The sequence below is a fragment of the Halichoerus grypus genome, chromosome X, assembly GCF_964656455.1.
Source record: "Halichoerus grypus chromosome X, mHalGry1.hap1.1, whole genome shotgun sequence".
NCBI classification, from domain to species: domain Eukaryota; kingdom Metazoa; phylum Chordata; class Mammalia; order Carnivora; family Phocidae; genus Halichoerus; species Halichoerus grypus.
The window spans coordinates 71137696-71161329 of NC_135727.1; the positions used below are offsets into that span (position 1 = coordinate 71137696).

A 23634-nucleotide genomic window follows, 5' to 3' on the forward strand; every position below is an offset into this window, starting at 1 on the left:
AGCCTGCACACATTTGCTACTATGTCAAAGCAAACCAGCTCCCATCTTTTTGTTCCTCCTGGGTTCCCCCACATTATCATTCTATAGTAGTCTTCCAAAGCCCACTTTCTTTTTGTAGGAATCTGTAGGTCTCCCTCAGGCTTCCAGCAGCCCCTCTACTCCCTGGTTACTTCCTCCTCTGGTACAGGAGTTTGGGGCCATCAAGACTAAAAAGCTGACATTTGGCAGTTGGTTTTACCCCATTTGTTAACAGCTCCTGGCACCTGGAGAGTCTCAGAGCATTATCTTTTTCTGTGTCTAGATGTATCTGGGTAGAAAGAGGGGGCTCACAGCTTCTCTGCTGTGATGGGAGGTAGTTGTGGCCTAGAGGCAAAAGCCCTGGACCTGAAGTTCTCAGGAAATCAGACTTCAAACTTTGATTCTGCTCTTTACTGGCTGTGGGACCTTGAGCAAGTCACTCAACCTCTCTGACCCTCACCTTCCTCATCCTCCAAATTGGGGATGATACCATCTATCCCACAGGGCTATCCTGAAGATGGATGCTTACAAAACCATCTGGAACATATAGAGATACTCACTAATTCAGTAGAACAAACCATGGAACAGGCTCTAGTCTATGTGGGGGGGACACAAGCATGAACACAAAACGAGTTGCCTTTAAACTATTCAGTGCAGAAATGCTGTTAACAGGACTTCATTTTCTGCCTTCCCTATATCAGTCTTCTTTTAGGATAGCAAAAGGAGTTTCAGGAGTTGAATTCTTTGCCTTGGTAAACCTTCACCTCAGTGTTCTCAAGAGAGATCATGCTGATAGGGTAACAGCTATGGTTACATCTTCAATTCTCCAACAGGGGGAGATGGGATGGTTACTGAACGTCATGGGAAAAATGCTACTTTTATGCTTTCAAGTTATTATCATCACTGATCCTTAATTCTTTCATGAAGGCCTTACCTAAAGGCATTTCCATGGTGAAAGTGTGCTTATTCAGCACTTCAAAGTAAGTATGGAAAACAGATACTCTCTTACTCTCTTCCCCCCTTGCCTGTCCAGATTTATATGCCACGTGAAAATTTCTGGTCATAAGATATCAATTCCCAGTTTAGCTACCTTAGTGACCAATTTCTGGCTCACCTCCTGATTTGGGGCTCAGGTTTTACTCTAAAAACAAAAGGGCTTTCCAGAAAAACACTAGTTCAGCTTATAAACAGAGGCTGAAAACAAAGTAACTAGGAGGAAAAATGTAGGAGATAGTTCCTAAATTAAAATGTTATAACATGAAGCCCATACTTCCCTTGGTGGAGCAATTTCACAAATCACAGAAAAATATTTTTCATTTTAGAATAGATTGGGCGAGAGCCTTTGCCAAGAGCCAGTTGTTCAAATTTTCAATTTGAGTTTTGAGCAGGATTATACATGCCCAAGAACATCATGCTATTTTTAGCTAATAGGTAGGATTGCTGTGTCCACAACAGTTTGGGGCAATCAAGAGTGAAACTATTAAATAGCATCTCTCACTGTGGTACCTTATCATTTAGCACTTCTATTTCTATTTTAATATTTTCCAAAGCTTCATCATAAAAATTCTTGTAAAGCACCCATGCTAGGCACAATACAAAGTTCAACTAGATAGACATGGTTTCTATCTTCATCATGTGTTTAACGCACACTGAATAAACCAGATATATGAAAGAATCCCAAGGTTAAAGCATTCCCATCAAGCTGCCATCCAGCCCCTAAGTGCCCAGGGGAGATACACTGGGAAGCAACTGTCCTACACTTAACACCCTTCCAATGCTTAAACTCTCTCTATGTATTAAAAGGGGAGGGGTAATGAACCTGTTCTAAAATTGACTGCGACGCTGGATATACAACACTGTGGATACACTAAAAGCCAATGAATTGTACACCTAAATGGGTGCATTGTATGGTAAATGAATTATATCTCAATTAAGCCATTAAAAACAAGGAAAAATTATTCTTACTCTGATTGTTCTAATTAGTCAAAGCTATTTTTTAAGCTCTCATGCTAAATGGTATCTAGCTAAAGACTGCACTGGCTTGGCAACGGAGCTCACTCTAATCTACCCCTGCCCATACATCTTTCTTTCCCTAGTCTCTCTTATTTCCCCAGTTCTTTTCCTGTTGTTCCTCCACTCCAACTAGGTCTTAGGTCTCTCAGGTATTCCCAAGCATGGTTTGTCCCAACTGGTGGACCTCAGACCTAAACCAATTGCTGACCCCTGGCAACTTTCCCTTCATGACCTTAGGCAAATCATGTCCTTGCTCTACTGTCACTGTTCCGGTTTGCACAAAGACGGGTTGGAGTAGGCAAACCTTTCCAGGTCCCACATTCTATGTGAAAATAATACAAACAATGAACACTTAACGTGGTCCGAAACATGCAAAGTCTCTGCCATTTTGGCCAACAGACATATATTTGGATTATTCATTTTGTAAATGGCCATGTAATACAATTTTCCAAAGAACAGTATTTAATATATTCATCAGATGATCAACATGGAGTCCTTATTTTTAAAAGCTATCACTTTATCAAAGAAAATTCAGAGCCCAATACCGAATGCTCGACAGTCCCTCTGGACCTGTCTCTGAGGGTCCATTTTCGAAAAGAACAACAACAAAAAAAGCTTTTTGCATGTTGGGGCCCTGCTGGATTTACCAAAGCAAAGAAAGAAGTTAACACTGGCGTGGCAGAGCCTTGCCAACACTGGTTCAACTAAATCCTAAGAAAGGCTTTGTTTAGCCAGTGGTAGAGAGACCTAACGTTAAGACAGCACCTCAACATACATTAGAAACTCTCAGAAATACGCTCAGAGAGCAATACACGTTGGCAGGAAGGAATCCCTTTATCCTGGACAACTTGCAGCTTTTTAGGCAAACCAGTTACATTCTCCCAATAAAACTCATAGAAATATGTAGTCACCAGTTTCCAACATACTACCACCAAATAAATTCACAGTATTGTTTCCATGTGCCCATGGAACATCACAGAGCAAAACCGAAAGAAACACATCAATTTCTCCTACACACACACACACACACACACACACACCCAAATATGCAAGAGAAACCATTTTCTTTGCAGAATCTACGGTTGTCTAAGTTGTGGGCATGACATGATAAATACTGGTTGCTAATAACAATCAGATGGATAGCTCTCCACTGAGAAGCAAAGCGCACACGCAGAAATAAGAAAACCAACCAACCAACCAACAACCCTAAGGTGTGTTTCTTGTCATTAACTGAACACCAAACATGGAGAGAAATGACTCAAAGTGTCCATTTGCATCCCTCTTTCCCTTGACCACAGACCAACAAGTTCCCCTGTTCGTCACCTCCCCACACTTCTGCCCCCATCACAGAAGCCTAGAGCAGAAGGTGGCAGGCCCCTCTCTCCTTCCCCTTCAGGCCCTCGCCTTGAGGCACTGAACAGGGGCGGGGGGAGGGCGGAAAGGACAAAGGTAGGCGCTTCCGAGCCCTCACAGCTCGGCGACAGGGCTCCCGGCCTCTCCCCTTCTCATCACGGAACCAGAGCACCTGCCCGGGAGAGGTCCCTTCCTTCCCCTTAGTAACCGGCCCACGGGGCCTAGGTGTCCAAGGAGTCCAGGCGCTGCAGCCCCAAGGGACAAAGGCCGGGCTTACAAAGAGGAGGGGGAGGCGAAAGAAGTCCGGAGCGGTGTGAAAACCCTCGCAAACAAAAGCGGGGCTGGGGCTGGGGGTGGAGGTGGGGGTGGGGTCCTGAGACTACCAAGCCAGGCTCGGGGGTTCCCAGAGGTAGCCAGGTTTGGCGGATTAATGCGTGTGGGGGAGGGGGACGGTAAGAAAATTCCTCGGAGGAAAGGGATTAGGGAGCTGCGGGGACGCTGCGGCCGCCGGGCAGGAGGCTGCGGGGAGGGCAGAGGTCCCGGGGCGAAAAGGGGCACAGTTCGTGAGTGGGGAGAGGTGATGGCAAAGAAGTGAGGGCCACACAGGGCCCAGTGGCGGGAGAGCGGGCGCTCAGCCCCGGGCGACGCTCCCCTGGGGCCGAGAGGGGGGCTCTCAGGAGGGGCTCCCGAGCTGTGCGCACCACACGGGGCTGGGGGCGTGAGGCGGAGGGAGTCCGGGGAGGGCGCAGAGTAGTTGGGGGCGCAGTGCTGGAAAAGAGAGAGTTTGAGAACAGAACCGTAGAGAGGCCGGGGGGGGGGGGAACTGCGAGGGGGCCTGACCCTCGTCCGCCCCACCTCACCTGGCGCCGGGTCGGAGTCCAGGTCTAGTGCCGAGAAAGCGCCAGCTCCGGCCAGCCCCTCCGTCCCGCGCGGGAGACCACGGACGGACACAAAGCGGGGCGCGCGGGAGGAGGGGAGGAGGGGAGGAGGGAGGGGGAGGGGAAGGGGAGGGGGAGGGAGGAGGAGGAGACGCCTGAGGCGCGCGACGGGGCGGGGGGGGGGGAGGAGGGGCGCCCGCCGCCCTCCGCCTGGGTCACGGGGCGGGGCGTGCGGCTGGAGGCCGCGCTCGGCCCGCCAATGGCCACCCCGCCGGCCGGCTGACTGGGGCGCGCCATCCGGCAGCTCACCTCGGCACCTGGGCCTCGGCTGGCCCCAGCCAATCAAACGCCTTCATTTGCATACCCAGCCCCGCCCTTTCGCCCCGGCCAGGGGCCGGCTCCCCGAGAACACAAAGAAGGCCCCCCGTAGGGGGAGGGGGTCCACTCCCGAGTGCCTACCCCGACGGCCTAGCATCACCTTTTCAGTGCATTTACGGATCTTTCTCAGTCACCCTGATGAGAGGAAGGAAGTGGGGGTCATAGGGGTTTGGACCAAGATCCCTTAAGAGGTCGGATCTCTTCGCCGGGAGGTCCTTCTACCCGAGTGCTACTCTCCTCCCGTTCCACCGCACGCATTTGCGCCGCTTCGCCTCTGAGCCCTGCACCTCCACCCCTCTTCCCCCTGCCCTTTTTCCAGTCGCCCCAATCTCTGTGCTTCCTTCCGTAGGCTGCTGCCCACTACTGGCCTTCCGCTGCACTGCAGCCCTCATCCGCAGGCTCTGAGCACAGCCTCCGAGAGATGCTTCCAAAGGCGCCCAAACCTACCCCTGTCCAGAAGGAAAACCAGAGAGGAAGAGGTTACTGCCCTAAGGTAGAAGGGGCCTGATCGAGTGACTTTGGTACCTGTGATGGCAAAAAGCCGACACTTTGGTCTAAACTCCCCAAATCATCTTGTCCAACCTTCCATCTCCTACCTTCAGGTCTGTACTGGGCCACAATGGTGACTGACTGGCCGGCGCGTTTTAGAGCAGCTGCAGCCTGCTCGTGGGTTGCATTCCTCAGGTTCACGCCATTCACCTGTCCAAAGAGAGGAGCTATGAGCCATCCCCAAAACAAGAAAGGCTGTCCTCTGTCCTAGCACTTAGGAGAGGGAGATGGGTAGCCCATCCCTAAGCCTGCTCAGCTGCGTTTCTCAATATCCCATCCTTGCCCCTAAGACGCGACCAAAAGAATATGACATCTCTAGTGTAATAATTATCTTTGTGGGGGTCAAATGCCAACCAGGGTTAAGATCCAACACACATTCATTTCCTCCTCAAGGATAAGTCTGGGCTCAGTCCCTGGCACTCCCTAAGGTCATCTCTAAAGAGAATATTCAGTTTCTCCAGCTCAGCCTTCCCCCATCAAGAAGCATTCCTTGGAGAAAGCAAGATCTCCCCTCCTCCCTTTCAGATTGGCATGGCTCCCATCCTCCCACCTCTCCTTTGTCTCCTCACCGATAAGATCCTGTCTCCCCTGCGCAGCTCCCCACTCAGGTCAGCTGGGCCTCCTGCCAGGATGAAGGAGACAAAAATGCCTTCTCCATCCTCTCCTCCTACGATGTTGAAGCCCAGGCCTGTGGAGCCCTTGTGCAGGATGATCTTGCGGGGCTCTCTGGGGGGAAAGAAGTAGAAGGGTAAGGACAAGGTGGCTATAAACTGTTGTCCCTGTGAGGGCCAGCCTAGAACAAGGCCCATACTGCTGTAGCATGACTAGGTCCCTTTAGGTATGATAGCCGGTTGCATCCTTCCTCTCCCGAAACCTGCTTGGCTGCTGTCTTCTGCCAGGTGCCAAGTTTCAGTTCCTCTTCCCTCCCTTCTTCCTGAGGGCTTGCAGTCAGCTTCCCAGTGGACAGTCCCCTACTCTCTCAGTTCAACACACCCGTACCCTGTCTAGAGACCGTCACCTCGGAGCCCATTCACTCATCCTCTTTCTCCCCAGATTCTCCTATCCCACCACCTGCGTGAGGGACCTGGGCCACAACAAGGGGAACCAGTTAGGGGCACTGGAAACCAGCCTGGGGTTGATCGCACTCACCATCCGCAAAATGTACCTACTTCCTTTGCATATGCTCTTCCACAGTCTCAGAATTCCACCCACCAACTGTGACCCCTCCTACCTTCCCCAACCACAGATTTGGTCACCAGCTACTACTATGTGCCCTTGCCAGGTGATGTGGGAGACAGGTAAAGAAATCCCAGGTCCCCAGAAGGAGCCGAGGAGCCTAATTTAAGATTGAGTTAACACATGAAAACTCCCAACTGCAACTAACCATGTTATGTCTGGGGCAGCCCTCTGGAAATGGTCAGTGCCATCAGGTGAGAGCTACGGCCGCTCGCGTGTATCCACACAACCCGACTCCCAGCACACTTTTCCTGGCCCACCGCCTTCACTTGAGAGCATCTTTCCTCAGAAGAGCCCCAAGTCCAAGACTCCTCCTTTGTTGCTCCCCGTCTTGGGTGCGAGGCTCCCTCCCTGAGTCCCGGATGCTCTTCGCTCAGATCCCTCTCTCCTCCTACCTGGCATCCCCTCCAGGCCGCAGCGAGCGCAGCGGCCAGGCCCACCTCTGCGAAGCCCTCCTCCAGGCCGAGGCCGAGGCCGGGCCCAAGCCCAGGGCCAAGCCGGAGCCTGAGAACTTGCGTGCCCTCTCCATGGCTCCTCCAGCTCTTCCCCCCCTTCCCCCCCACCCGTCCGCCTACCCTTCCGGCTCCACTGCAGCCTACCAGGCCCCACCCCGCCGCAAACCTGTCCCCCGGAGCCCCGGCCGGCCGGACCAGTTCCACGGCCCGCCGCCGCCGCGGCCGCCGCCAGAGCGGGGAGGGGCCGTTCCCTGGGAGGCCACCGGGCCCGCCGGCCTCCCAGCGTCCCGCCAACCCCGCCGGCTCAACGGCTTTTTTCCTCTAATTTAGGACGCCTGCCGCAGAGGGGGGCAGCAACTGTCTCGGGGAAGGAAGCCCCCGCAGCTTCCACCTCCTCAGCCCCTACACGCTCCACCCCGCCTTACTCGGTACTTTCGGATCGGGGCCACACGCTCGGCACTCCCCCTGATGGTGGAACTTGTCCCTGCAGCTCCCTCTGTCCCTCCCTAGGGCGCTAAGGGCTGAGAGAGGGAGGGCCGCAGACCCCAAAGAGAAGTGATGAGGACTTTCTCCTCTTCTCGGCCATACTACAAGGAGACCTGTGGCTAGCCAGAAACGGATTCCTATCCTCTTCATCCCTAAGTAGGATAAAGGGGTGGCGAGGGGGGAGCTTTTTACCTGGTGAAGTCCTCCTCAGCCAGCATGTGCCTAGGGATAGGAGAGTAGCGGGCAGGGGGAACCTGAGGAGGAGCAGGGTAGCTGACCTTGCTCTCCACAGCTCCAAGATAACCCAGGCTGGAATTATGGCTTATGTGGTTGTCAGCCAAGGCAGTAAAAGCTGGAATCAAGAAAAGGAGCAAAAAGTTCAGAGACCACTCCATGTACGTCCCTACCCCACCCCCGCCAAGGACTGAGGCCCCACACCCCACCTCAGATGCAAAAGCCACCAAGGGATGCTGATTCCTCAGGCCTCTCCTCCCCTCTCCCCCCCCCCACCCCCAGGTTCCTCCTCCACAGTCCCTTTCTGAATCCTGGGCTCACTCCTGTGAGTCTTAGAAAGAGCTAAAGTCAAGCAGTCTACAAAGAAAGGCATGACTAGAGGTGTGACTAATAATAATCCCTCACATCTCTATAGCCTAATACGGTTTTCCAAGGGCTTTCTCGTCCATGATCTCATTTGATCCTTGCAGCAGTCCTATGAGGAAGGCAGCCCATATATCATTAGCTCCGTTTTGCCAAAGAGGAAACTCAAGACAGGTGAAAGGGACTCGTCCAAGGGCACCCAGCTCTAAGGGACGGAGCTGGGCTCCGGACTCAGTTCTCCCGAGCACTAGCGTGCGCACGCTCTCTCTCCCTCTCTGAACAGGGGGGTTGAATTCCTTCCCCTCCGGAAACCAGGGGGGCAGGGGCTTCAGGCCAGGGGCAGGGCGGACCGGTACGTACTGCTGGCGTAGTCAGGGGGTGCATACATGTCGTTGAGGTGGAGGCTGCCTGGCTTGGCCACCTTCAGGTAGACCATGTCAGATGTGTTCTTCAGTGAAGCCACAGCTTCCTCGTGCCTCACGTCCTGCAGATTGGTGTTGTTCACCTAGAAGAGGAGAGGCCTTCTTAGGGCTGGCACTGGGGAGAAGGGAGGGCCTCTCCAGGGAACCCCAAAGGTGCCCTGTCAGTGAAATTCGACAGGGCTCTCTCTAACGGAGGCCCAGGGTAGTGCTGTGAGAAGTGGAGAAGCATTAAGAGAGCAGAGCAGAAGGGAACAGCCTTCCTCCTTGCCTGACGCCCCAGGCTGAGGGGGCCCCAGCCATGAAAAGAACGAGGCCCTTGGTATCTGAGTGCACACAACTCAGATGGTGATGATGCTCTTGAAATCCCCCCACAATGCTGGGGGCCCCTGAATGAGGTTCAGGTGGAATGAGAGGCTACTAGCGCCCCACCTCCCCACCCTACCCTACCATTTGGGCATCCCCAAAGGCTGTCTCACCGCCAACAGCCGGTCCCCGATCTGCAGGCGTCCGTCCTTCTGAGCAGCACCCCCCTCGATGATCTTGGTGATATAGATGCTGTTGTCTCCTGGGATGTGCTGGTTGCCAATCCCCCCGGCAATGCTGAAACCCAGGCCTGGGTGGGGGCCCGAAGGGAGCGGGAGAGGGCCACAAGGAGAAGTTAGAGTGCTCAGTCAATCCCAGACCCAACTCCCCACCGCAGCCAACCCACTGGCCCCACGGGAGCACCCCTCACCGCCCCCCCCACGGGGGGGGGAACCCAGACACTAGGCTGCCATCCCCAGGTCAGTAAGGGGGAGTGAGATGGGAGGTCAAGAAAGAAGCCTGTGAGCTAGAGCGGGGCGTCAGGCAAGGAGTAAGGCTGTTCCCTTCCATGTCCTAGGGAGCCAACCAGGGGCCTCTGGCCAGAGCACAGGAGCCCAGAGGGCCGAACCTTTGGGCCCTTTGAGCAGGTTGACCTCCATGATGGTCTCAGGCGGGGGCTGTCTCCTCCGCACCACCAACCGCACCACAGGGCCCGCCTCCTTCAGCGCCTCCACGGCCCGGCTGTGCACCACCTCCGACACGTCCACCTCATTCACCCTCAGCACACAGTCATTCACCCTGCGGAGGAAGCCCCAGAGGCATGACACCCTGCCACCGCCCCTCCACCCCCTCTCCCACCTCCTCTTCCTTCCCTCCCCGCCCCTCCCCTGCGCCCTCTGAGATCTAATAAAAGGGTCATCCTGCCGGGGCAGCCCTCCTCCCCTCATGTCCATCCTGCCCCTGCCACCCCCAGCCCAGCTTTCAGGCCACCTCACCCCAGCCTCCCGTCCATGGCAGCTGCTCCACCAGGGATTATCTTGGTAATAAAGATGCCAGGGTCATCGGGGACATGGGGGTTGTCGATGCCACCTGCAATGCTGAAGCCCAGGCCAGAATTGCCCTGCAGAAGGGGGGCAGAGGGGCACAGTCCGCTCACTCAGAGGGCATGAGGGAGGGTTCTGGATCTCCCCGCTTGGCCCCACCCCCCAGAGGCAGGTTCTTCACCAGGCCTCAGAAGGGGCCACGGCCGGCCAGCACACAGCTTCCCTGTGCCGACCGACCGTTCTAGCACAGAGGCCTCAGCAAAGCCAGCCCTTCCCCAATTCCGCAGGCCTCAGCGAGCAAGGTCAATTAATATCTGTTAGTTGGTTGATTGATTGATGCAGTACGTGGGCCTCCAAGAGCCACCATTCCCCGCCCCCCCCACCAGTCGTCTCAATGCAGGTGCCCCCCCCCAGGAGGCTTGAGCCTGAGGTCCTGGGCCCTTCCCTTTCCTGGTCTGAACCCTCTCTTCCCCTTCCATCCCGACCCGCTGGCAGACTCACCCGCTCAAGTACTATTTCCTCATACTTGAACATGCCGTCGCTGCCATTTACCTACAGGGGAAGACACAGGCACTTCCCTGAGTGCTTCCTGCCCTCTCCCCGACCCCCACCCATCTGCCCCCGATCAACCCGCTCCTCCCCCACCCCCCAAGAGTAGCAGCCCGAATTGACCCCAGGACACCTCTTGGCCACAAATGGGGACAGGCTGACCCTGAGGAGGCCACACCCCTCCCTCGCTTCCAGCCATGTCAGGCCGACCCCATTTAGCCCAGATCAATTGTCTGGGACTGAGCCAGCCAGTGGTGCACTCACTGAGAGGCTGGGCTCCAGGGCCTCAGGGTTCTCTTAGGAGGGGTGCAGCGCTGGCCTAAGGGGGATGGTGGAAATGGAACATGGTGGGCAAACCACAGCACACCTAGCATCCATGGGTGCACACCCAGTGGCCCCGATGGGGACCTATTCCCCTCCTGGACCGTAGCTCTCCCTGACTTAGGGATCACAGACTCCCACCATGTCTGGACTGGTAGGACAGCAGACACCATCTTGTCCAACCGCCCTCCTGTGACAGACGGTGTGACACTGAGGCCCAGAGAGGACACAGGTTGCAAACCTCAGAGCGCACTGGGGGTTAAGTGGCGGAGCAGGGGTTAGAACCGGGATCTCCAGGTGCTCTTTTGACTAAATCAAGCTGCCAAGGCCACGGGTGTTTTGGCCACTCACCCCCTTCCCCAGCAGACCTCATGAGAAAAGGAAAGGCCACCCTTCAGAATACCCCCAGGAACCCTCCCTCTGTATCTCCTCTGTGTCCCCAGGAACCCGATTCTTCAAACCGGCGGAAGGAGTCAAAGTCCGAATCCATTTTCTACCAAGGGGCTTTTGATCCTGAACTCTTTGTGTTTCCCAGCAGAAAAAGCCGGGGTAGGATCTGGGTGGGAGTCAGAGGCAAAGCCAGTGGCGGGATGGAAGCGGAGTGGACAAGGCTCCCCAGGAGGGAGAAGCTCATAACCCATGGCCTGACTGGCAGCAGAGTCCCTGGCCTTCATTATACCAAGGGAGGCCTTCATTATGCCAAGGGAGGAGAGGCAAGGGAAGCGGATGGAAGCAAGCATTGTTCTGAGCAACCCACAGAACTGGCCTCCCAGACAAGACATACTTGTGGCCATTGTCAAGTGAAAATGTGAGTGTGGGCAGACAAGTAGTCCCTGCTCCCTGGCTCCCACTCTCATCCCCAAGAATGGAGGAACTCCCTTGCCTCTCTCCCCAGGTACCCCAGCCCCCCTCCTCCATCTTTCTCTGGCTGCATTGCCCCTTTCCTGACCCCTGGTGTCCTCCTCTGAAGGGAGCTGCAAACCTAGGGTGGGGGCTCCTTCGTATGCCCTGCTCTACTCCCCCCCCACTCCATTGCAGCTTTGGCTTGGAGAAACAGAGATGGCAGGCAAGGGGGCGGGGGCGGGCTGGCGAGTCATGTCTCCACCTTTTCAGGGCCTGACCCCAGGACTTTATGCCGCGCAGCCCTGGGAGTTGGTGGGAGGACCCCGGCTGCAGCCCCACTCTGGGCCCTGATCCCACGGGGAAGAACCCCCGACGGCTTTTCAGAGCCCCGAAACCAAAACGGCTGCCTGAAGTAACATGCAACAGACACGCAGGCAAAAGGACACCCATGCGGCTCTCTATGCATCTGGTGTTCCATGTGTGCCCACATGTGATAAGTAAGCCATGCTTCCAGCCCAGCTCCAGCGAGAACCAGAGGCTCCAGCCTCCCGCTGCCCCGCTCAGGGACCCTGCTCCCTGGGCCGGGGGCCATCTGGGGCTCAGCCCTGGCAAAGAAACCTTGACCAACTGGCCCAGCCTTGGGACTGGCACCTGTCTGCCAGTTGAACAGGATAAGCCTGAGAGAGTGTTTGCAAGGGTAGGGCCCCAGGATACGGGGGGTGGGGGTGGGGGGGGGAGGAAAGACGGGGACTCACTGGAGAGGGCAAGGAGCCGAGGCAAGGGCCATGGGGAGCAGAGAGTGTGGACAGACAGAAGGCCAGAACTGAGGACTCTTCTCCCTAGGAAGTCCCCACCTTTGCTGCTGAGTGAGAGCACATTCTATCCCCAGAGGAGGACAGAGGCGGCCAGAACGGTCACCAGCTTGGGGCGGGCGGCACCTGCCCTCGACAGCAAAGCCTCTTTCTCCTTTCTCCCTAACCTGGGGGCTGCAGAGCCAAATAAGCAGACAGGCCCTCCGCTATGCATGCCAAGGACCTGGCTCTGCCGGCCCAGCCTCCATTTTGCTGCTTCTCCCACAGATGCTCCTTCCATTTTCTAAGCTGGCAGCTTAGACTGGGAGTAGAATCCGGAGTTGTGCCCAGCACCCAGGGGTTCCCAAGCTGTGCCAAGTCAGGGCTCGGGGGCCAAGTTCTCTCACATCTGGAGGTACCCGAGGGGGCCATGCCCCACTGGGGCCAGTCCTGCAGCAGGGCAGCTGCCCCTTGCTTGGCTCCAGGCACCATGCTTGCTTCTGTCCCCCCCCCCCGCATTTGGGCACCCCCCCCCAGAACACACACACTTCAGAGCTGCTGGGACAAAAGAGTCCGTCCTTCTCAGCGGCCTCTCAGCCTTGCTTGGGACGTGTCTCTTGCCTCCTCCCCCTCCCCTCCCTTGCCTGTCAAGCGCCTCTCGCCAGGGACAACACACACACGCACAGGCACAGGCACACGCATGCACACACTTGAACCACATGCTCACACACATATACATGTAGCCACACACACGGGCCAACACAGCCATCCCCGCAGCCTCATCTACAGAGACACCTCCACATTCGGAGAGACACCCCCACATGTCCATGTGCACATTCACACACAAAGGGACTGGGACGGAAAGGGACTCATGGCATTGAGGGATGAAGCTCCAGCAGCCGGGCACATGGGCCCCCTCGACATAGATTCCCGGGCGCTCCATCGCCTCCCTCCACACACCTTAACATACATACACACACACACACACACGTATGTGCCCCCTACGCAGAGCACCGTGCCCCCTCCTCCCCTCCCGTGGAGACACTCACCACACACAGCCCCCGCAGAACCTCCCGCCCCCCGCCAGACACAGAGACGCTGCTAAACCCCCGCACGGAGACAAACCCAGTTCCCCCCACAGGGAAATGTGCCCCTCCGCCATACCTTTACCTCCTGACACACACAGCTCCTCCCAATCCCCTCCGAATGGAGACCCCCCAAACAGACACACACAGGGAAGCACACATTTCCAACGGCCTCTCTTGGCCCAGGTGAAACGCTAGGGCTCAGGTTCTACTGGCTTGAAGCCTCCAGGAACCCCTGCTGCACCCCCAGGCCTCGAGGCCCCCACTCTCCAGCCCCCCCCCGGTTGCCCCACCGCCCCCCCCACCACCGCTGGTCCATACCTGCTCATACCAGTCCCGGTTGGTACAGGTGCACTCGGGCCACCAGCTGGGGCCACTGCCGTTGAGTTTGGGGGTGCTCTTGCCCGGGACTGGCTTAAGGGGCACTGGCCCCACATCCCGGCCGGTGGGGATGAGCTTGGCCTTGGTGCGGGGGGTGGGGGTAGCCCCCGCCTGTGAGGGCAGGGTCTGCGAGCTGTAGCCCCCATAGCCCGCGCTGGCTCCATTGCCCCCACCTGGCCCATAGGGGTCAGGCACCTGCCAGTCCCCATAGCCAGGAGGCTCGAGGCGCCGCAGGGCAGCCAGGCGGGTCACCTCATAGCACTCGGGGCACTTACAGCAGTGCTGGTGCTTGTGCATGGCACTGCCCCCCGCCGCCCGGACGCCCCAGCCCACGCCGGTTTCCACGCCGCCGCCGCCGCCGCCGCCGCCGGGCTCCCGGGCACACTCACACTGCTCGGACCAGGAAGGGGGGGGCACCCGTGGGGGCGCTCGGGCGGAGCGGGGCCTGGGGCCGGGCGGGCGTCCCGGGGCTTCTGCCCCCACGCTGCCCCGCACCCACGGCTCCCCCTCCAGCACCGGCGGCTCCGTGTCGCCCGTCGTGGCTCCTGGGCCGAGGCCCAGCGGCAAAGAAGAAGCGGGAGCCTGGGCAGAGGCTGGGCGCTGGGAGGACCGCTCCTGCACTGGTCCCCAGGATGGATCTGAGTGGAGTCAAGAGCATCTCTCCCTGGCTCCCTTCTCAGTTGATTCCAGCCAATCAGCGTGCAGAGTCAGGCAGCGGCAGCGGCAGCGGCAGGAATGCTAAACAGCGGCTCCTTAAAGGAACAGAGGCAGTGGCGCCCCCAGGCTCAGCCCCAGCTCCCCACATATCTGGGCTACCGCCGACCCTAAAGCGGGGACGGGGCATTTGGGCCACGGGTGAGCTCAGCCCCCGATCTAGCGCCCCCACATCTCCAGCTTCAGCCCGTCCTCCGCCCACTCCACCCCACCCCACTTCCAAGAGGGAGTTGCAGGGAGATGCTCAATGGGTCCCTGGGCTTGCTCTGAGCTGGGGCTAGCAGAAGTAAAGACTTGAAGCAGCAGAACGGACCAAAGGGACGTTGGAGCACGGCAGGGAAGGTGATCTTTCTTAACGGGGGACCGACGAAGAGGGCAGCATATGTGGCTACTTCTGGCAGTGCCTCCTCCTCGGGACTATTGTTCTCTCAACCTCTAGGCCTGAAATGACCGCAATCTCACACTTGACCTGCTTCCATCACTAGTGAGGGACTCAAGCCTAGAACAGGAGGAAAGGAGAGCTCTAAGCTCTTGTCCCTGGCCCACAGGCTCCTGTCTCCTTCGCCCTATTCCCGCACGGTTATGATGGGAGAAAGAACTTCAGGCTGCCAAGGGGAAAGAGAGTCCAGGGCAGAAGGAAAGGGAAGAAGAGATCTGAAGTGAGAGAAACCATTCCAGGGGACCCGGGGAAGAACTTGGGAATACTTGTCCAAGGATATCTCCTTAGCTTCCCCGGCTCAGCCGGTTGAGGGACGGAGGCAGGATGACATGCAGGGAAGACCATCTTTTTTGCCGTTCTTGTGTTGTCCTTAGCTACCAATTATCGAGTCTTTACTCTAAGTGCTTTACATGCAAACAAAACCCCTACCAAGATGCTACTATGCTTATTTTAATTTTACCAATCGAGAAATTGAGGCTCGGAGATGTTAACACAGCTGGAAGTGACGGAATTAGGATGCAGATCCTGGCTATTTGATTCAAGCACCCATGCTCTGAACCACCCTGGTACAACAGGTCTATTCTAAGTTCTCCTGTAGAATGTAGATCTCAGTTCAATTCAACAAACGCTCGTTGCACACCTACTCTATGCAAGACCTCGATCTAGGTCCCAGGGATACGGAAATTCATTCTTTTTTTTTTTTAGATTTTATTTATTTATTTGACACAGAGAGAGAACACGAGAGAGAACACGAGAGAGGGAACACAAGCAGGGTGAGTGGGAGATGGAGAAGCAGACTCCCTCCTGAGCAGGGAGCCCAAAGCGGGGCTCGATCCCAGGACCCTGGGATCATGACCTGAGCCGAAGGCAGACGCTTAACGGACTGAGCCACCCAGGTGCCCCCGGAAATTCATTCTTAACAAACATTCATCTAGCACTTGCTGTGTGCAGACACTGTTCTAGGATTTGGAGATATAGCAACAAACAGAACAACATTTTATCAGGTTGAGGGAAGTACAGAAACCTCACCTCCCTTTAAATATCTTTACCGTGTCCCATTTGTAGTATAGTATTTTACGGTGCTGTGGGTAAAGAGAAAAGTCGATCAGAGAAGAGGGTGTTAGGGGAGGGGGAAGACCCCGGGTTGTGATCATCTTTCAAGTTTTTTACCTCTACATTTTAATACGAAAAATTTTTTTTTAAAGATTTTATTTATTTAGGGATGCCTGGGTGGCTCAGTCGGTTAAGCGGCTGCCTTCGGCTCGGGTCATGATCCCAGGGTCCTGGGATCGAGTCCCACATCGGGCTCCTTGCTCGGCGGGGAGCCTGCTTCTCCCTCTGCCTGCCTCTCCCCCTGCTTGTGTTCTGTCTCTCTCTCTGACAAAAAAAAAGATTTTATTTATTTATTTGACACAGAGAGAGAGACAGCGAGAGAGGGAACACAAGCAGGGGGAGTGGGAGAGGGAGAAGCAGGCTTCCCGCGGAGCAGGGAACCCGATGCGGGGCTCGATCCCGGGGCCCCGGGATCATGACCTGAGCCAAAGTCAGATGTTTAACAACTGAGCCACCCAGGCACCCCTAATATGAAAACTTTCAAATGTAGGGAAAATTGAAAAAATGTTGTAGGGAACTAAGGCTACCTGGATGCTCTAACATTTTGCTACACTTGCTTTATCATGTATCTCTCCTCCACGTATTCTCTCCAACTTTTTTTTAAATGAAAATTCACAAACATACAGAAATGGTGACAGAATAGTACAATGAGCATCTATATATCTTTCTCATAGACTCAGCAACTGGTATTGTCTTGTTATATTTGCTCTCTCGATCTATCATGTAGCTACATTGTTTTCTGAACCATTCGAATGTAAGTTACAGATTTCATCACACTTCTCCCCTAATTTTTTTTGTTTTTTGTTTTTTTAAAGATTTTATTTATTTATTTGACAGAGGGAGAGAGACAGCGAGAGAGGGAACACAAGCAGGGGGGAGTGGGAGAGGGAGAAGCAGGCTTCCCGTGGAGCAGAGGGCCCAATGCAGGGAGCCGAAGGCAGACGCTTAACGACTGAGCCACCCAGGCGCCCCCACACTTCTCCCCTAATACTTCAGCATAAATCTTGTATTTTCCTACACGACCACAATATTATTATGACATCTAAGAAAATTAACAATAATTTCATATCATCTGATGGCATCTAATGTCTAGTCCATATTCAAGTTTCTCCAAATTTGCCTTTTATGTTTTTAACATCAGAATCTAATCAAGGCTCCCCCATCACCTTTGTGTCTTTAACCACTTTTAGTCTAGAACAGCCCCAATCTTAAAAAAAAAACAAAAAAACCAACTTTTTATTTTGAAATAATTATAGATTTACAAGGAAGTTGCATAGTATAGAGAGGGCCCATGTACCCTTCACCTACTTTCCCTCAAAGATTACATCTTACATAATTATAGTACAATATCAAAACTAGGAAATTGACATTAGTACAATGCGGGTATAATTCTGTGCCATTTTACCACATGTGGAGATTCCTGTAACAACCGTTGCAACAAAGATACAGAATTATTTTGTCACCACAGAGATCTACCTGTCAGCATTTTATCAGGTTGAGGGAAGTATAGAAACCTCACCTCCCTTTAAATACCTTTACCGTGTCCCATTTATAGTATAGTATTATACTGTTGTCTTAAATATTTCCTCCACATATATTGAGCTCCACATCAGACAATGTTATTGCTTCAAGTATCAAACATAATTCAGACACCTTAAGGGAAGGAAAGTCTATTGCACATACTTCCATTTTTACTCATTCAATTCTTTCTTCTTTCCTGATGTTCCAAGATTTCTTTTATCATTTTCTTTCTGTTTTGAGAACTGCCTTTAACCATAATTTTTAGGGTGGGTCTGCTGGTGATGTAGTCTCTTAGCTTCCCTTTTTCTGAGGGTATCTTGACTTCCCCCACATTTCCAAAAGGTATTTTTACTAGGGGTTGGCAGTTCTTTTCTTTCAACGCTTGAAATATGTTGTGCCACCTTCTTCTGGCCTTCATGTTTCTGATGAGAAATCCACCCACATTTGAATTGTTTTTCCTCTGTAGGTAAGGTGTTGTTTCTTTCTTGCTGTTTTCAAGATTTTCTCTGTCTTGTTTTCAAAAGTTTGGTTATGATGTATCTTGGCATGGGTTTCTTTGAGTTTATCCTGTTTGGGTTTTGTTCAGCTACTTGAATTTGTAGGTTTTACCTTTTGCCAACTTTGGGAAATTTTCAGCCGTTATTCCTTGAGGCCTTTTTCAGCCTCACCTTTTTTCTCTTCTCATTCTGGGACTCCGATGATGCGAATGTTAGGTCTTAGGGGATAGTCACTACATGTCTCCGAGGCATGGTTCATTTTCTAAAAATTCTGTTTTCCCATTGTTGTTCAGATTGGGTAATTTCTTTTTTTTAAAAGATCTTTTCAAAAAGATTTATTTATCTGAGAAAGAGAGAGAACGAGAGCACAGGGGGAGGGGCAGAGGGAGAATCTCAAGCAGACTCCCCACTGAGCACAGAGCCCACCGTGGGGCACGATCTCACGACCTCGAGATCATGACCTGAGCCAAAATCAAGAGTCAGATGTTTAACTGACTGAGTCACCCAGGGGCCCCCCAGATTGGGTAATTTCTAATGTTCTATTTTCAAGTTCACTGATTCTTTCCTCCATCCTCTCCCTCCTGTTGATAAGCCCATCCACTGAGTTTTTTACTTTGGTTATTGTATTCTTTGATTCTAAAATTTCTATGTGATTCTTGATTGTATCTCCTACTTCTTTGCCAAGACTTTTTTTTTTTTTTAATTTGTTTCGACCTTGTTTGTAATCGTTCACTGAAGCATTTTTTATGTTGGCCGCTTTAGAATCCTTGTCAGATCATTGAAAGCTCTCTGTCATGTTGGTGTTGGCACCTGTGGATTATTTCTCATTCAAGTTGAGGGTGTCCTGGTTCCTGGTATGATGAGTGATTTTTTTTTATCACATCCTACACATTTTTGGATATTATGTTATGAGACACTGGATCTTATTTAAATCTTGTTTTTGCTAGGCTTCTTCTGACACTGTTGCCATCAGTGGAAGGAGCCACTGCCTGGTTACTGTCAGGTAGGGACAGAAGTTCAAGTTCCCTCAGTGGCGTCAGTTGATACCTGAGGCAGAGACTCCTCCCTGCTGCTGGACACGGGTGGGAGTTCCAACTCCCCACTAGACCTCCACTGATACCTCTCTGGCTGGGAGGGGTGGAAGTGCCTCTTTCCTGCTCCCCAGGTGGCTTCCACTGACCGTGAGTGGGGGGTACAGGTAGGGGCAGAGATGGCGGAACAGTGAACTGGCAGGAGAGGACAGGGAGAGCAGCAGTAAAACCCTGGAGTCTCCACTAGGCCTCCTCTGACGCTCTGATATCATCCAGCAGGGATGGGAAGCCGTGTTACCCTGTGGGGATGGAAGTCCTGGCTCCCTATTCAGCCTTTCCTGACACCACCCGAGAGAGTGTTGGGGGAGCCTGGTGAGAGCAGAAGTCTGGGTTTCTACTTGGCCTTTACTGGCACGGGCAGGGTCGTGGTTCTTTTCTCTGATGTTTGGTTACAGTAGAGTGGTTCTTGTTTAAGGGTTTTCTGTCTGGCTGAGCTGCCCATTTCCTGGTCTTTTGGCTGGAGAGAACAGGCGTCTATTGAGGCTTTCTTTGGTCTGTGCCCATTGGCATGTCCAGGCTACTGGCCTCTCCAGCACCAGTCTGGGCTATGAGGCAACGAGAAAACCTAGGGAACTCGCCACCTGGAGTTCAGGTCACCGGGGTGCCTAGTAAGTCTGCTCTTTCCTCCTTCTTTCAGAGTCTTCTTACATTTGTTTTATATATAATGCCCAGGATTTTAGCTGTAGTTAGCAGGAGGAATGGGGAGAAGTTGATCCACTCAAACTGGATCCAGAACTAGAAGTCTCTCACCTTTTTTTTTTTTTTTAAATTAATGACATTGATGTTCTAAAGAGTACAAGTCAGTTGTTTTGCAGACTACCCTATCTTCTGGATTTGTCTTTTTGTGTTTTTTTCCCTCATGGTGTTATTTATTTCATTCCTCTATACCCTGTTTTTACTGGAAACTGGAAATTAGAATGGAGACCATCTTAAATAGGTTGGTCAGGGTAGGCCTCAGTGAGAAGGTGACATTTGAGCAAAGACTTGAGGGAGGCGAGGAGGTGAGCCATACAGAAGGGTATACCCAGTAAGGGAAGAACTGGTGCAGAGGTCCTGGGGAAGGAGTACCCCTGGCTTGTTCAAGGAACAGCAAAGAGGACCAAGTAGCCAGAGCAGAATGAGGGAGGGGAAGAGCACCAGGAGATGAGATCAGAAGCTGAGTAGGGATTAAGATTGTATAGGGCCTGTAGGCCATCATAAGGATTTTGGCTTTACCCTGAGAGACGTGGAGAGCCACTGGAGGGTTTTGTCCAGAGAACTAACATGGTCTGACTTGGGTTTAGCAAGATCACTCTGGCTTCTGTGTGGAGAATAGGCCACAGTGGACAAGAATGGAAGCAGTGAGACCAGTTAGGACGCTGCTGCAGGGATTCAGGTGAGAGATGATGGTGGTTTGGACCAGGGTGGTTGCGCTGGACGTGATAAGTGGATGGATTCTGGATGTACAGGTATCCCCCACTTTTCAAAAGGTTGCCTTACGCCACTTTGCTTTTAAGAAAGACCCACATCACTACCTGTTTTCGCCAACTGAAAGAAATCCAAAGAGGATTTTTGCTTTTATTTATTTTATTTATTTTTTGTTTTGTTTTGTTTTTTTTATTAAAGATTTTATTTATTTATTTGAGACAGAGAGAATGAGAGAGAGAGAGAGCACTGAGAGGGGGGAGGGTCAGAGGGAGAAGCAGGCTCCCTGCCAAGCAGGGAGCCCGATGCGGGACTCGATCCAGGGACTCCAGGATCATGACCTGAGCCGAAGGCAGTCGCTCAACCAACTGAGCCACCCAGGCGCCCCTTATTTTTTTTAAAAGGGGTAAAAAAGTGAAAACAGCATTCAGCATTTGTTTGGCAGCGAGCAGTTACAGAGACAGCAAGCAGCTAGAGCAGCCTGGCCAAGCGTTTTCCTGGGGAACTGCGCTCAGCAGCTCAGCATCAAGTCACCGTAGCTTGGAGCTGTGTCTGTGAGCCTCTGTGCTTTATCTCCATTTATTTTGTGCATTCGTTAGCAAGATGTGCCCTGAGGTATCAGAAAAGCCTAAGAGAGGTTATTTTTGGGGTCTGGGAACGCTTGAAAATTTTTCCTTACACATTAACGGTAATTGCTTTTTTGCCATTTCAGCTTCTGAAAGGTTTCAGAGGAACCTGTATTTTTGAAGAGAGAGTCACTAGATTTGCTGACAGAATGGATATGAGGTGTGGTTCCAAGGCTTTTTGGCCAGAGCCACTGGAAAGGTGAATCTGCCATTGACTGAGATGAGGACAGCCTTAGGAGTGTCCATTCTGGGGGGGGGGGGGCGCGGAGATCAGACGTGCCGATTTGGACATGTTGAGTTTGAGACGTCTATTAGACCTCCAGATGGAGATGAATAGTAAACACTGGCACTGAGGTGCTCAAAGTTAGAGAAATGGAAATGTGGAAGCAGATCATTACAGTCCCCGCGAGAAGTGCTGTCTCAGAGGGGTGTATGGAAAAGCAAGTTATCGACTCTCCTTGTGCGGGGAGGACTTAAGAAGAGTTTCACAAAGGAGATGACATTTCTAGTTTGGTCCTGAAGGGTGATTAGGTGTCCATCAGGTAGTGAAAAGAGAGAGGCGTCTCGCCTTCTATATTCTTAGACCCTGGCACGCACCGGTTGCTCAGTCAGACCCAACCCAGTCACGACTCGTGTGACCTTGAACATGCTCTGAGCTTTAGCCTCTTTACTTGTGAAATGGATATAATCATAGGGTTTTTGTGAGGATTAAATGTAAAACACTTCTCACATTCCCTGGTACACAACGGGTTAGGGTTAGTTATTTAGTTATTTGGTTAGTTACCAAGTCTAGGCTAGGCTGGTAACCCTGGAGCTTGAAGTCTTTTATATGCTCAGCAGTTTGACAATATTGACAAAAAGAGTGCTAGACTCTTCGCCACGTCCTAAAAGTGGCTCAGGAAAAAAGCCCCCTGTAGCCTGGGCCCTCTGCAACGCTCTGATTGAGGAATAAGCATTGCTAAGCCTAGAGAGAATGGAGAGGGTCAAACATGCCTTCCCCATGGCCCGTTCCTACTGACTGGTTCTCGCTCGCTCGCTCTCTCTCCCTCTCGCTTTCTCTCTCCATCCCTCCCTCCCTCTCTCTCTCTTTCATCTTTTCATTTTTAATGAATATGAGTAAAATCCCTTTAGAATCATAGTGAGCTTCTCCCCACTCACTCCAGAGAGACTCAGACTGGACTGGGTTGGCGAGGCTGGGAGGACGCGGTCAACCCTGAGACGCGTTGACGCTTGGCACACCCTCGCAACTGCTAGAGCCTGAGGCCCCAGGGAGACAGGCGCCCCCTACAGGTCCAAAGCAGCCCCGCGCCCCTGCAGGCGGCTGTGGTTGCTAGGCAACCGGGCGGCCTGCGCAGAGACTGAAGCCACCAAGGAGTAGTAAGCAAGGGGATCCAGGAGGAGGAGAGAGACCATTTCTCACCCCATCCATCGTCTCTCTGGTGCCCTCAGCAAAATGACCCGGTTGGGGCAAGGCGGCCTGCTGCTGCCTGATAATCCGGGCTCATTCTTGAAGGTGGAGCTGTGTACAAAGTAGACAGATTTTGTGTGTGGAGAAACAATCAGCCTTGCCCCAAAGCCCTCTGGTCTCACCTGGGAGCTGGAGATCTGGGTCGCTTGAAGGCAGAAATTTCTGGTTTACAAGTAAGGGGGCGTTGCTGTGGGGGTGCATCCTTGGTGAATGGGAATGCTAGCAAATTGGGTGTGGGTGGGAATGATGTTGGTGAGTAGTTCAGTAAAGTATCAAGATTTCCCCACCATTACCAATGTATGGATTAGGGAATTCCTACTTTATTTTTTTTAAGATTGTACTTATTTATTTGAGAGAGAGCACACGGGGGGGGGGGGGCGGGGGAGGGAGGTGCCGAGGGAGAGGGAGAAGCAGACTCCCCGCTGAGCAGGGAGCCTGATGTGGGGCTCGATCCCAGGACCCTGAGATCAGGACCTGAGCCGAAGGCAGATGCTTAATGGACTGAGCCACCCAGGCACCCCGGGAATTCCTACGTTAGCCCATTGAAATAAAAAGTCTCCATAGAAATGACGATATATAAAGGGTCATTCATATCTTGGTGGAGCCAAGCTTCTCAGTGGCTTTCCCGAATTAGGTTTCTCTATGGAGTTGGGAGAGATCCTGAGGTCTGTTGACCCCTGTGAGTAGGGATCGAGCCCAGCAAGAAGGAAAGAAAAAGAAGAATCGGCAGGTGGTAAACACAGAATTCAGCAGTTTCCTAGTGCTGTGTCTAGTTTGGGGCTAGCAATTCTCCGCTCTGTTGCCCCCTCTCTTAGGACCATGCTGAAGCACCCCATCCTTATGAGGGCCTTTGGGGACCAGAAATCCATGGCTTCTCTTCCTAGTCATCTAGTATTCTAGCCCAAGAGTGGGTCCAGGCAGGCCAAGGCTGTAGCCACAATAACTGTTCTACTTGGGACTCTTGCCTTCACTCTCAGCTAGTACAACAGGAGGTTCACTGTGGCCGAACCCCACGCCACCGCAAACTGAGGGGAGAGCTGTGCCCAGGAGTCTTGTTGTG

The 23634-nt window shown here is 53.1% G+C and overlaps 1 protein-coding gene across 5 annotated transcripts in view; it reads right to left on the reverse strand.

Moving 5' to 3' along the window:
- Positions 1 to 14104, reverse strand: part of DLG3 (discs large MAGUK scaffold protein 3) — a 54160-nt gene extending 40056 nt beyond the window's left edge. For 2 of the 5 annotated variants that reach the window (XM_078064953.1, XM_078064952.1), the window contains exons 1-9: positions 13642 to 14104; positions 10233 to 10283; positions 9684 to 9808; positions 9317 to 9486; positions 8862 to 8998; positions 8324 to 8468; positions 7559 to 7718; positions 5759 to 5915; positions 5237 to 5339 (exon numbers count right to left, since the gene is read on the reverse strand). In XM_078064953.1, coding sequence (XP_077921079.1) covers positions 5237 to 5339; positions 5759 to 5915; positions 7559 to 7718; positions 8324 to 8468; positions 8862 to 8998; positions 9317 to 9486; positions 9684 to 9808; positions 10233 to 10283; positions 13642 to 13998 — 1405 coding nt within the window. In that variant the 5' untranslated portion in view covers positions 13999 to 14104. Of the gene's footprint in view, positions 1 to 4244; positions 4383 to 5236; positions 5340 to 5758; positions 5916 to 7558; positions 7719 to 8323; positions 8469 to 8861; positions 8999 to 9316; positions 9487 to 9683; positions 9809 to 10232; positions 10284 to 13641 lie in introns of those variants that run through there. The other 3 variants (XM_078064954.1, XM_078064955.1, XM_078064956.1) reach the window with 3 other exon arrangements.
- Positions 14105 to 23634: the final 9530 nt, after the last annotated feature.